Here is a 13,548-nt window from a genome sequence, read left to right as displayed (position 1 = left end):
AACCCAAACAAGCCCTGTTTGTGACTCACACTCCCTGCTTCCAGGCCTCCAGTTTAGGAGAGGCCCCATCTCCCTTGGGGCAACCCATTGCTCTCATTGTTAGGAAGTTTTTGCTAACATCCAGCTTAAATCTTTGTCTTTGCCTCTTCTATCCCTCATTTTTGGTTCTGCCCTGTGGGGCCCAGAGAAGCAAGTCCCCAGCTGACCTCGAGTACTTGAAGGCAGGCCCCATGGCCTCCCTGAGTCTTCTCCCCAGTTCTAGGTACCTAGCTTTGGTCTGGTGAATAACTCCCTTTTCACTGTTTTCTTTTATAAATGGCGAGGCCTTTTTCCGCCATGGGCTGTACAGAGTAAGTGAGGCAGCAGCGTCCTTCTCAAAGAGCTTTCAGTCCAGGAAAGAGCTTCTCAAGTACAGGGAGCACACTGAGGGCCTAGTTACCCTATTTGCCCAGGAGGAGAGAGGGGGTGGGGTGGGAAGGATGGAGGGAGACCTGGCAGGAAGGGCCTATGGGGTGCTGGCTGGTATCTCAAGGGCTTAGTTTTTTTCTTTCTAAACTCTTCCCTTCCATCTTAGGATCAAAACCTTGAATTTTCCAAGGCCTAAGAGCCATAAGGGCTAGGCAGTGGTGGTTAAGAGCCTTACCCAGGGTCATACAGCTAGGAAATGTCTGAGGGCACATTTGAACCCAGATCCTCCTATCTTCAGACCTGGCTCTTACTCCCCTGGAGCCCAGTCTTGATCTTTGGTTTGAGGATATTGAGGGAAAAGACTATCAGCTACCTCAGGGGGTGGGGATGGGCTAGCTTTAATTTTCCTTTTATTTTATTTTTTAAAACCATTACCTTCTGTTTTAGAATCAGTACTATGTATTGGTTCCAAGGCAGAAGAACGGTAAGTGTTAGGCAATGGGGGTTTAGTGACTTGCCCAGGGTCGCACGGCTGGGAAGAATCTGAGGCCAGGTTTGAACCCAGGACCTCCCATCTCTGGGCCTGGCTCTCAGTCCACTGAGCCACCCAGCTGTCCCCTTAATTTTCCTTTTAAAACTGGGCTGCAGTTCTAATGAGAGTTCCTCCCTTTATAGGATAAAGGCATTTCTGGTCGCAGGTTGCTTTTTTGGCAAAGGGAAGCCTGAATTCCCAGTTGTGACAGTGAGCAAAGATTGGGTTTGTGCCTTACTGTATCTCTGCCAGCTACCTGTGCTGCCCACCCTGCCTCCCTCTGCCCATTCCCTTCTGTCACAGCCTGCAGGAATGAAAGCTGGTCTCTTTCCTCTGTAGGTGGATGATGAGCTGGAAATCAAGGCCTACTATGCGGGCCATGTGCTGGGTGCTGCCATGTTCCAGATCAAAGTTGGCTCTGAATCTGCGGTTTACACAGTAAGGCGTTTGACCTACCTGTGTTTGAGAGGGAGGTGGTTTGGGGTGGGAGAGAGAGTGGGCCGAGATGCTCTGTAAATGGAAGGCTGAACCCCAGCTCCCTCTGGTTCTCTTCTGCTAGGGTGATTACAACATGACTCCGGACCGGCACTTAGGGTAAGTGGGATGCCGAGCTTCTGCTCCAATGAAGAGTTTGTTGTTCTGGGGTTTTTTTCCACATGGGGGATTCACATCAAGGATGCCTGTTAACCTGTGAGGATGTGGGTGGCTCTTTATGTTCCCAGCATAGATGTCTGCTTAGAACAGCCTGCCCTGAAGGAGTGTTGGAGAGCTTCTTTTTCATTGTAATTCTGCACCAGTTGGGATCAATACCCTCCTCCCCACAAGCCCTCTGACAGCTGGGTCAAAGTGTCCTTTTGCAGGCAATTAGCTGCCTGGTTTATGTGTATTAGGAGTGCTGCCCCCCTGGGTGCCAGGTGGAAGCTTTGCTGCACAGATGACCAGGTCGGGGGATGGAAGCTCTTTTACCGGCTTTATCTCTGGGGGATTTAATTTTGAACTTCAAGTAGCTCCATGTCTTCATGGAGAAAAGACTGTTTGAAAAGATTCACAGGCACTTAGAAGTTCTTAGGATTCTAGAACTAGAGCTTAAAGGGACCTTAGAGACTGCTGAATCCAACCACCTCATTCCACAGAGGAGGAAACTGAGGCAGTCAGAGGTGAAGTGACTTATCCAGGGTCACACAAATAATAAGTATCTGGGCTGAACCCAAGACTTCCTGGCTCTGGGTCTAATGCCCTTCACTACACTTCATCAGAAAGTAGGACAGGAGAGCCAGAAACTTACATAGCCTTCCTTATTAGAAGGTAGCAACTGTTTGCCATGCTCAGGGCCACCCAGAGCCATCAGGTAGACGGACCTTCCTCGCCTGGGAGTGGGAGCTAGAAGTTGGGCCCTCCTGGGTGACTGTTGAGAAGGGGGATGGCAAACCCAAATATAGGTGAGGAGTGCTATGAGGATGGGCTCAGGGGGATGGCGCTGAGCTTCATGGTGGCCTGCCTTGTGTCTCAGGGCTGCCTGGATTGATAAGTGCCGACCCAACCTGCTCATCACTGAGTCCACTTATGCGACGACCATCCGAGACTCCAAGCGCTGCCGAGAGAGGGACTTCCTGAAGAAAGTGCATGAGACGGTGGAGCGGGGCGGGAAGGTAACCAAACAACACGGCTGCTAGAGATGGAACAAAATAAAAGCAGAAGTTGGGCAGTGATCAGGCCTAGAGACAGGAGGTCCTAGGTTCAAACCCGGTCTCAGCCACTTCCCAGCTGTGTGACCCTGGCCAAGTCACTTGACCCCCATTGCCCACCCTTACCAATCTTCCACCTATGAGACAATACACTGAAGTACAAGGGTTTAAAAAAAAAAAAAAGAAGTCGGGCAGTGAGCACTTGTGAAGCTCTTCCTGCATACCAGGGACTGGGCTCAGGCTGGGAATGGCAGCAGATAGGCCCTCCTCTCAAGCAGCTTACGTTCTAGTTGGGGAAAGACGACCTGTAAAGGGAAGCTGAAGATACCCACAGGCGGGGTAGAGCAAGGCCCAGGGCGGTGAGTCTCTGGATAGCTGGGGAGGCCTGAGGGCCACGGAAATCCTCTTCACTGATTCCCTGGGCATTGGGGCACACCAGGGAGCCTGAGGGAGGCAGAGCCTATGTTTGGTGCTTCATGGCCTCCTAGGTTTGCTGAGGCCCTCTGGGGCCAGCCTTCAGTCTCCAGGCCCTCCTGCCCATTCTACTGCATCCTGTCTGGATAGCCTCTTCTGGCATTCCCCCAGAGCTCCAGGGTGGGGTGTGTGGCTCTGCCCCATGGGTTAGGGATCTGCCTGGAAGAACTGACCTCTCTGGTGTCCTGATTTCTGGCCAAAGATCCCGGGACCAGCTTTGGCCTCTGCTCATTTTGTCTTTTCAGGAAATAGTTTTTCTTTGCTTCAAGTTTCTCTATCTCTATCATTTGCCAAGGTGACTTTGCTAAAGCATAGCTTTCACCTCGTCATTCTTCTGCTCAGTAAACTCCATTGGCTCCCTTGTACCTTCAGGATCTAATATATAGCCTGTTGTGTGGCATTTAAGGATTTTCATAACCTGACCTCCTTCTGCCAGTCCAGCCTGACATTTTGCTCCTCTACGTGAACCCAGTGATGCCTACCCACTTGGGGCCTCTCCCTCTCCATGACCCCTTTCCAAGCCTTTGCACTAGCTGTTCCTCAGATGTGGGTGCCCATCCTTCACAAACGTCAGCTCTTAGAATTCCTGGCTTGTTTTAGGCCTTAGCTCAGAGGCCCCATCTCATATGTTCTCATTTACCTTGTTGTCTTTTCCAGTAGAATGAGACCTCTGTAATGGCAGCGACCATCTTTACTTGTTCTATATATGGCCAGCATATAGCTTAGTACCTAGAACACGGGAAGGACTTACTACTTTCTTGTTGCTTGATTGATAATACAATCAGAAGGCTAGGACAGGGCAGTGCAATGGAGAGCCAGGACCCCTACCGTAAACCCTTACCTTCTGTCTTGGTGTCAGTTCTAAGACAGAAGAGCGGCCAGGGTTGGCAGTGGGGGTTAAGTTAAGTGACTTGCCCAGGGTCACACAGCTGGGTAGTGTCAGGCCAGGTTTGAACCCAGGAACTCCTAACTCTAGGCCTGGTGCTCTTAAGTACTGAGCCACCTAGCTATCCTCTGATGTCCTTTTAAGCAGCACCAAAGGACTTGGAACCAGAAGGGATTGCATAGACCATGAGTTCAAAAGCCAGGACTCCCAGTCCAGCCTCCTTTCCCCTGCAGCACATTCTTATCCTGTCACTGAATTAGAAAGCAAACTGAGGGCATCCTCTGAGACAAGTTGGTGTTCCAGGAAATGAAACTGGTTCTTCAGAACTATGCATGTGTGAAACCTAGTCAGCAAGGCAGCTGCTCCGGGAGAGTTCTTGCCTTAGTGGAGCTTGGCTTCCTAGGCAGCGTCCACACAAGCAGACAGACTTGGGGATGTCCACAGACTCATTACTCTCCTTTTTTGGGATGGAACTTTTCCTTGAAGCACGGGTGGGGTGGGATGGAGAGGAATGGACCGTCACGGGAAAGGGAATGAATGAAACTACTCCAGATTGATGCTTCTGGGCCCTGGGCCTTCCCTCTGCAGGTTCTCATCCCAGTGTTTGCTCTGGGCCGGGCTCAGGAGCTCTGCATTCTGTTGGAAACATTTTGGTAAGAAAACCACTGACTCTGGCTTATCCTAAGAAGCATAGCTTGGGGATTTTGTGGTGGGGAGAGGGGTGCTCTATCTGTGTCTAGAAAACGGTGTCTCCTTGGAGTGTTTCTATCCTTTCTTTGCATGTTTTTGTATATGTAAAAAAGAAATTCCTTGAAGACTGGTGCCCTCACAGCCAAAATCTCTGCCTGGCAATGATTTCTTTCTATTAAAAAAATCCTTATTTTCTGTCTTAGAATCAATACTAAGTATCAGTTCCAAGGCAGAAGAGCATTAAGGGCCATGCAGTGGGAGTCAAGTGACTTGCCCAAGGTCACACAGCTGGGAAGTGTCTGAGGTCAGATTTGAACCTAGGACCTCCCGTCTCTAGGCCTGGTCCTTTATGTCCATTGAACCACCTAACTGCCCCTACGGCAGTGATTTCTAAGAGTTCCCTGGCAGCGAGTGCAAGCCTGACACAATGCCAGGCTTTAAGAATGTGACATGACCTTGGGCAGAATAGAATCCGATTTCACTTCGGGGCTCTGCTTATGGTGGACGGGAGAAGCTGGGAGCACAAGAGCTCACCATTTCATTCGAAATTCATTGAATAGTTCAGACCAGACAAGACTTAAGTTTGTGAGCTGGCTGTCTCGGGCCCCGTTTAGTGCCTGGATGACCTCCCCCCATCCCCAAGGTAGGCCCGGGCCTCCAGGAGATGAAAGCTTCTTGGGTGGCCTTGTGTGGAGGCCAGGCTCAACAGCCACTGGCTGGCACTGACTGCCTCCCCTTTCTCTTCCCCAAGGGAGCGAATGAACCTGAAGGCCCCCATCTACTTCTCCACGGGCTTGACCGAGAAGGCCAATCACTACTATAAGCTCTTCATCACCTGGACCAATCAGAAGATCCGGAAAACATTTGTGCAGAGAAACATGTTTGAGTTCAAACATATCAAGGCTTTTGACCGAGCTTTTGCGGATAACCCTGGACCCATGGTAGGGCAGGGCAGGGGTCAGCTGGGGCTTCTGCCCAGACCGCTGCCCACACTGGGATGCATTCACAGGAGTGCCTGCAGCAGGGGGAGGCAGGAGTAGGTTGAGAGCCTCGGCCTCTAGTACTCCCAGAGGAAGCGCAATCAGAAACTGGCCTAGAAAGAGAACGGCGGTGGGAAAATCCATCTCTGGGCACATGTCCAAACCTCATTTCCTTCTCTGGGCATGAGGCGAAGGCCCCTTTCTGGATTTTATATAGTCGGGTCTGATGTTTGCTCTCTCACGGGAGGGGAGCTGCCGGGATCTGGGGAGGATGTTTAAGTATCTGGCCCCCGAGTTTAAAGGGGAAGGAGGTGAGGGGCTCTGGCTGCTTGGCAGTATGACCGAGGCCTGGCCAGCCCAGGAAGATCAGAATTGTTGGGACAAACTGGAAAACGCACTGGGCTTCGGCCCTCTGTCTCTCTGCCTGCGGCTTCCCGTGGTCAGTCTTTGGGGTTCCTCTGATCACCACTTCTCCTCCTCTCTCCACCAAGGTTGTCTTTGCCACCCCAGGGATGCTGCATGCAGGACAGTCCCTGCAGATCTTCCGGAAATGGGCTGGGAATGAGAAGAACATGGTAAGGGTGCCATTGTCATTTGGTGGTGACCCAGGCTAGCTCCTGGGTCACGGGACAGCGGCTGTACTCCCTTGGTCATCCTGGTCACTGAAGGGAGAATTAAAGGGCGGGGCAGGCACAGCTGTCTGGGGCACTTTGAGCTGTCAGTGGCTCCTCTTCCATGCAGGATGTGGAGGAGAGGCCTTGGGGCCAGCTGTTCCTCTTTGTCTGGGGGACAGCGGGGTTGGCCTGAAGATTGCTCCTTTCTCCTCAGTTTTGTCCTGGCTTAGAGCCTAAGCCTAGAGCCATATGGTGCTCCCTTGGCCCCCAAGCTGAGCTCTCTTCCAGGGAGGAGAGGGGGAGATCTCACTACTTGCCTCCCTTAGAGCTCTGTTCATTGTGCCAGGAGCCCTGCAGAGCTCTGACAGGTTCTGCTGGGAGCCTGGTGCTCAGGGCTCCTTAGCCACTGTTCCTGCTTGCCCTTCACGGGGTGGGGGGGCTCCAAATGGCAGATGATCCCAAAGTCCTTGTTACTTGGCCTTGGGACATCTCAGAGCCTGCCCAGCAATGCTGTGTGTAGTCTTAACATGAAAGTGTACTGTTTGGCCTGGATGGAACCTTGCTTGTGTGTCTCACCGCCCAGTTTCTGGCCCCCAGGTCATCATGCCAGGCTACTGTGTACAGGGAACTGTGGGCCACAAGATCCTGAGTGGACAGCGGAAGCTGGAGATGGAAGGGAGGCAGATTGTAAGTCCCTTTGGGGCTCGGTGGGGTGGGGTGGGAGGGCTGTCTTAGGAGGAACCTGAGTGTCCTCAGTGTAGGCCCTGGCACCCTCCTGATGGCTCAACCTTCCACCTGTCCTGACGTCGAGCTGCCACAGGGCCTCAGCGCCTGCTGCTCAGGCTCCCTCATGGGCTAGAGTGCAAATAGCAGATGTTGGTGATTTGGAATCAGACACTTAGGTTCAAATTCTCCCTCAACTACTGATAGCTGTAAAATGGGGGCCAGACCCAGTGCCCTCTTAGGCCCCATCCAGCTTATCCTCAGTTTTCAAAGCATTCTGCCTGGCAGTTTCCCTGCTGGAGGGGACCCCGGGAGGAGGCCTGCCTCCAGTCAGTGGGTTGAGTTCGCATCCCACCTGGGTGTCCTGGGATCAAGTCACTTGGCCTCCTTGGCCTTCCCTACCCCAGTGGACCAGCTACGGCTACAGGACTTGGTCTGAAATCATCCCACTGTTGCACACGTGTGACTTGGGCGGGCAAAGCACTTGACTTTGGTAGCCAAGGAAGGGTCAGAGCCAGGATTCCAGGATCATTCCCATCTGGCGGAAGGAATGGTAGCAGGTTTGGGGTCTGAGCCCACGTCTTTGGTTGGGGCTGGTCAAAAACCTGCAAATGTAGGAGGGCCAGGGTCCGAGTGCCTGAAGGCAGGAGCAGGGGCAGCCCAGATGGGCCCTGCTGGCCTGGCAGGACCAGACCCAGGGCCATTCCCAATTGGGTGGCATAATTGATGACTGAAGGGGCACATCCCAATTCCCTTGTTTGTACCCGCTGAGAGAAGACTGCTTCCTCAGTGGGCCCAGTGGCTCCAGGCTTTTCCTCTGCCCCATCCACTTCCTGTCCTGTAGCTCGGGGCTGCCTTTGATTGATCTTTGCAGACAGTCCATACGTCATCCCGAGTGCTTCCTGTGGTCGGCAGGAGGCTCATTGTGTATTTACGAGTAGCGGCGGCTGCGGGGCCTACAGGCACCCATCTCCCCCCTCCATGGGTCCCCAGGGGCTGCGCTGGGAATCCTCTCCCTAGAAGCAAACCTAGAGCTAGAGCCTGGAGCTTCCTGGGGTGGCCCTTCCATTTCTAGGGGGCTCCACAAGAGCCCCAGAGGTCACCGGGCTGTCCTCCAGCAAGGCTGAAGGTGGCCTTGTGGCCACAATCCTGCCCCCTCGGAGCCCTTCCTGGAGCTGGGCGAGGGGCTTGGGGCAGGAGGGGGTGTGTGTTGGGGGAAGGTTGTTCTCTTGAAGCCTGGAGCCTATTACTAAGGCAGAGGAGGGGGACGGCTGGTGTTAACGTAGCCAACACTTCAGGTTTGCTCTGTCTTGCGTGAACTCAGTCGTCCCATGATAGGTGCTGTCTGTCTCCATTTTACAGATGAAGGGATGAGGCAAGACTTGAGCCGATACCCTGAGTCTTCCCGTTTCCCAAGTCCTGTGCTCTTAGCTCCTGTACCAGTGACTACGGCCCCCAGGCCAGATGTGGCCCCTGAAATGTTCTCTCCCACCCCACCACATTCTTCCTAATCTGACGAATACAATGAGTAGGATACAGTACAATGAAACTTGGAAAGAGTTGCCTTAGAAACAGACTGACAGAGGAGCCCTTTCCTTTGGCCCCTCTTTAAAAAGTTTGCCCATCACTGCTTTACTCACTCAATTTAACTATGGGGGTGTGAGGGTGGAGATGGGGGTTGGCAGCAAGTGGCAGCTGTCATTGGTGATGAATGGTGCCTGTCTGTTTGTCTTGGAATGATAGACGAGATTAGCACGGCCCCTGCACAAGGCTGACATGCAGATCTGGGAAGGACTAAGCCGTGGCGGGAGGGCTGCTTATCCGCCTCGGTGTCCGCCTGTGGCTCCAAGAGACTAGCCTGTGCAGCGGCCACACCCTGGCCCGAAGGCCAGACCAGGTTGAGGGTACCCAACAGGCCTCAGACCCTTCGGTCACTTAGGGGAAGTGACTGCCCCAAGCACGTGAAGACTTTTCCAGTGGAATAGGCGGACGGGAGCAATTCGTTCTGCTGTGCCTGAGGGCGGCAGAAGCAGGCGCTTGGAGTACTTAGAGCTCGGTCAGCCATCGACGATGCCAAGGTCCTCCCCTGCATCCCGGGCCATCGCCAGGCTTCATTTTTCCTTTGCTATTTAACTGTTAACTGGAAGAGAGAACGAGGCTAACGATTTCTCACTCCTGCCTCACTTACATCCAATTTACATGAGTCAGAAGACATCATGCCATTTTACGATTTCATTTTATTGTTGTATTATTTTATTTAGTTACTCTTTTTGCCTACCTCCACGTCCTGTGGTGATGGGTAAGTGATGAAGCAGTAGATGCAGACATACCAGAACTGTAGGCACATGCGGCATGCAGCCTGGCCCTGGGCATAGAGTCATCTCACTGGGCTAGAGCAGCCAGGATTCAGCAGCCCCACTGGGTGCTTTGGGCAGCATTGCTCATGTCTTGGCAAGGGAAAGGAGCTAGAAAAGATGCCTTAAATATTGTCTGCTTCACCTAACCTGCTTACCACAGCGGGCGGGGATCCTACCTTGTGGTCAAAACATAACAAATATACAAAACTTTATGTGAAGAGGATTTCACTCCTCATTGACACATGGGATGTGCGCACTTAAGGAGAAGATGAAATCCAGTAGACATGAGAGATGAATAGCTCTTTATTGAGAGAGAACTCAGCAGGTCTCACTCCCAAATAGCAGCCCTGGGGGAAACAAGGCTGGCAAATGAAGGCCAGATGACCCAAGTCAGATCTGGAGGCACACTTTTCTGGAATGGCCCCATAATGAGCGCTGTAAAACTGGCATAAGTTTTGCAATCCAATCTAATTTAGGCAGCCAGCTTGCATGCCTCCCAAAGGAGTGAACAACAGGCTCGGGACAGTGTGATTGTCACTTGAAGGAAAAGTGCTATGCCATCGCCCTCAGTGTGTATGCCCCCACCATGACAGACTGATGAGGGCAAATTTTATGAAAATTTGGAGACCCTCACTAATGTGCTGAAAGAGGACAAGTTGTGATTCTGGGTGACTTTAACGCCATTGTAGACACTTAACAGGTATGACAGGAAGTCTTTGGGAGGGATGGAGTCAGAAACAGCAACAGCACTGATCACAGGATTGAAGACTTGTGGATCTCATGACCTCATCCCAACACTGTCCTCTGTTTACATAAATACAACAAGACTTCATGAATGCATCCTTGCAGCAAACATTGGCATTTAATAGGCTGTCATTGTGAAGAGAAGAGATAGACAAGATGTGAGAGGGACAAAGGCGATGTGTGGCACAGAGTGCTGGACCGATGATAGACTTATCCTCTCCTCTCCAAGTTAAATGTTTGCATTCAACAAAAGCCGTGGCCCCAAGGCAAGAAGACTACTGAGCTTAAAGGGCAATTCCACAGGGTTTGCCTCCAAGGAGGCAGCTTTTAACTCCATCCAAAGGAAAAGACAGAGGCAGCTGGGTGGCTCCGTGGATAAAGGGCCAGGCCTAGAGATGGGAGGTCCTGGCTTCAAATTGGCCTCAGACACTTCCTAGCTGGTTGACCCTCTCTCTTAGAATCAATACTGTTTTGGTTCCAAGGCAGAAGGTTGGTAAGGGCTGGACGATGGGGTGAAGTGACTTGCCCAGGGTCACCCAGCTAGGAAGTATCTGAGGCCACATTTGAACCAGGACCTCCCTTTCCTAGGCCTGGCTCTGAATCCACTGAGCCACCCAGCTACTGAAAGTAAGGGTTTTTAAGAAAGATTTCAAATGAAGTTTAGAGAGTTAAAATATTCTTGGCTCTGTAAGAAGGCAGATGAAATTTAGTTTTACTCTGATTGTAACTATGGAAGGTGCTTCTGTGATGTCCTGAGAGCTATTTATGGGCCAAAGACCTGTGGTGCACCTGAATATTCAGTGCTGATAGAGCCACATTGATCAGTGATAAGTCTGCCTGTCTTTCTGCTTCTGTCTTCTTGTCTTCCTTCCTGTCTACTTCTCTGCCTGCCTGCCCTTTTGTCTGTCTCTGCTTCTCTGTCTTGTCTGTCTTCGCATATCTTTCTGTCTGTTTCTCTGCCTGTCTATCTGCCTTTCTGCCTGCCCACTTGCCGCCTTCTCTGTGTGTGTGACTCTCTTCCATCTGTCCTCAGCTAGAGGTGAAGATGCAAGTGGAGTACATGTCCTTCAGTGCCCATGCCGATGCCAAGGGCATCATGCAGCTGGTCCGCCAGGCTGAGCCAGACAACGTGCTGCTTGTCCACGGGGAAGCCAAGAAGATGGAGTTCCTAAAGCAGAAGATTGAACAGGAATTCCGTATGTGGGCCTGGCGTTGGGTGGAGATAAGGGTGGAAATCCTCTTGGGACCCCTCAGACTGGCCCTACCAGGCCTCCTGGTGGAGCCTGTTAGATCATGGACAGGGAGCAGTGGTTGGGGTGAAGCTTCCCCAGGACGGGGATGGCCAAGACTTGCATGAGCAAACCTCAGAGCAGGGGGCTCTGCTGGGGGATGGGCTTTTAGAAGTAAATGGTCTGTGGGAAGTTGGCACAGATGCTGCCTGGGGTCTGGGAAGGCTCGCTGCAGACAGTGGTGGTGGCAGGCCCGGGGCCTCCTCGAGAGTGGAAGCTGGTTTTGGTTTTGTCTGTGTATTTCCAGCACCTGGCCCAGGGCTTTGCCTGCATTGGCATTTGTCTAATCAGCGTTGGCAGGGTGGAAGAGCTGAGGAAGCCTGGGCCCACCTGAGCAACTCTAAGAATCTGGGTCACCTGTGGTTGCCCCCGTTTGGTTTTAATCCTGTGATGTCATGCCTTTGGCAGATGTGAACTGCTACATGCCGGCCAATGGAGAGACGGTCACCCTACTCACCCACCCCAACATCCCTGTGGGCATCTCGCTGGGGCTGCTGAAGAGAGAGATGGCCCTGGGTATGGTGTCTTATGTGGACAGGCACAAGGTGTGGGAGGGAGGCCGAGAAGGGGGATGGAGATGAGGGGCGCCAGGGAGTCTGCATGACAGGTCTCTTCCTCCTCTCCCCACCAGGCCTGCTCCCTGATGCAAAGAAGCCCAAGCTCATGCATGGCACTCTCATCATGAAGGACAATGTGAGTGGCCCAGGCTCCGGGGAGGCCTTCTGACTCTCCTCCCTTCTGCTCATCACTGGCCTGGGCCTTCTCTTGAGGTGCCCGGCAGCATGGACATGGGGGGAAACTGAGGCTGGGTGTGAGTCCTGGAGTTCCTTGGGTCAGTGGGGCTCACTTGAGCCGCTCCTGGTCTGGCTTTGGGGGTGACGGATGGTGCCCAGCTTACCGTGGGTCACTTGGGCCTTTCCCACAACTGCGACAGTGACTAACCTTTACACACATGGGCCAGGGGCTGGCCGTGACACTCCTTTCCTCTACTCTGCCAGAATTTCCGGCTGGTGTCCTCCGAGCAGGCCCTCAAGGAGCTGGGCCTGGCTGAACACCAGCTTCGCTTCACCTGCCGAGTGCACATCCATGACACACGCAAGGAGCAGGAGACGGTGCTGCGTGTCTACAGTCACCTGAAGAGGTGAGGAGGAAGGGGTGCCCTCCCCCAACACCTGGGAAACTGCAGCTGCCTTTGGGCGGCTCAGCCAGCGCTCAGGGCTCTCCTGGACTGTGGCTTTAGGGAAGCCCCTGATGCACAGAGCCCACAGAGCTCTCTCCCCTCAGGCCAGGGCGCAGGGGTCACTGGGGGGCAGGTCTGGCAGCCATGTCCATCTGTCCTCTTCTTAGCATTCTGAAAGCTCATTCGGTCCAGCACCTGCCTGATGGCTCAGTCATGGTGGAGTCCATCCTGATCCAGGCCACTGCCCACTCGGAGGACCCAGGCACCAAAGTGCTCCTGGTCTCCTGGACCTACCAGGTGAGAGGCCCCCCTGCCTAGGCGTTTGCTCCCATGGGGCACCCGCCTCCTCCCCCATTTCTGGTTGGCTCAGGGTTGAAATGGCCACAGTCTTCTGTCCAGCCCTTGTGGACCCTCCTGGAAGCCGTAGGCCACAGGTCTGGTCAGAGGATGAGCCTCCTCCTCTGTCTCGGTCGCAGGATGAAGAGCTGGGCAGCTACCTCACGTCGCTGCTGAAGAAGGGGCTCCCGCAGGCCCCCAGCTGAGGGCCCACCTGGGAGCTGCTCTGGGCCGTCTCCTAAGACCCTTTAGATGCGCTTTGTGGGGAAGGAGCAGCAACGCCGCCCCCGCTCTGAGGCTCTGCCGCCGCCCGGCGGATTCCCTGTATCCGCACTGGCATCCCAGGCTTGCCGCCCCGACCTCCCTTCTGCCTGGTGGGAATCTGAAGCTGACTCTGTCTCCTCAACCAGTCGAGAAGCTCCAGGAGGGCAGTCAGGGCCTGGGGTTTGGGGTGCCGGCTCCAACTCCCCTCTCCTTCAAGTGCCTAGAATGAGGCTCAGCCACCGGAGCCTGCCTTTTAAGGACGAAAATTAAAAAACCAAAAGCCACCCAGCAGCCTTGGTGTCCTCCTTCTGGACCTTTTATTGGTCTGCTGTAGCTCCTCAGGGCCTTCAAGCCAGGTTTGAGCCCCAGACAGGAGGGGCAGGGCC

General features: G+C 53.4%; 1 protein-coding gene across 1 annotated transcript in view; it reads left to right on the top strand.

The window, feature by feature from the left end:
- Positions 1–13,447, top strand: part of INTS11 (integrator complex subunit 11) — a 33,442-nt gene extending 19,995 nt beyond the window's left edge. The window contains exons 6-18 of the mRNA XM_044667512.1: positions 1,280–1,378; positions 1,500–1,534; positions 2,451–2,589; positions 4,574–4,638; positions 5,427–5,616; positions 6,147–6,230; positions 6,867–6,956; positions 11,127–11,289; positions 11,791–11,898; positions 12,014–12,075; positions 12,381–12,523; positions 12,730–12,859; positions 13,039–13,447. Of these exons, the coding sequence (XP_044523447.1) occupies positions 1,280–1,378; positions 1,500–1,534; positions 2,451–2,589; positions 4,574–4,638; positions 5,427–5,616; positions 6,147–6,230; positions 6,867–6,956; positions 11,127–11,289; positions 11,791–11,898; positions 12,014–12,075; positions 12,381–12,523; positions 12,730–12,859; positions 13,039–13,104 (1,374 nt within the window). The 3' untranslated portion in view covers positions 13,105–13,447. The remainder of the gene's footprint in view (positions 1–1,279; positions 1,379–1,499; positions 1,535–2,450; positions 2,590–4,573; positions 4,639–5,426; positions 5,617–6,146; positions 6,231–6,866; positions 6,957–11,126; positions 11,290–11,790; positions 11,899–12,013; positions 12,076–12,380; positions 12,524–12,729; positions 12,860–13,038) is intronic.
- Positions 13,448–13,548: the final 101 nt, after the last annotated feature.

The sequence above is a fragment of the Gracilinanus agilis genome, chromosome 3 (genome assembly GCF_016433145.1).
Source record: "Gracilinanus agilis isolate LMUSP501 chromosome 3, AgileGrace, whole genome shotgun sequence".
Taxonomy (NCBI): Eukaryota; Metazoa; Chordata; class Mammalia; order Didelphimorphia; family Didelphidae; genus Gracilinanus; species Gracilinanus agilis.
Note: the sequence above shows the minus strand (reverse complement) of the source record. Positions and strands in the feature narration are given on the sequence as shown.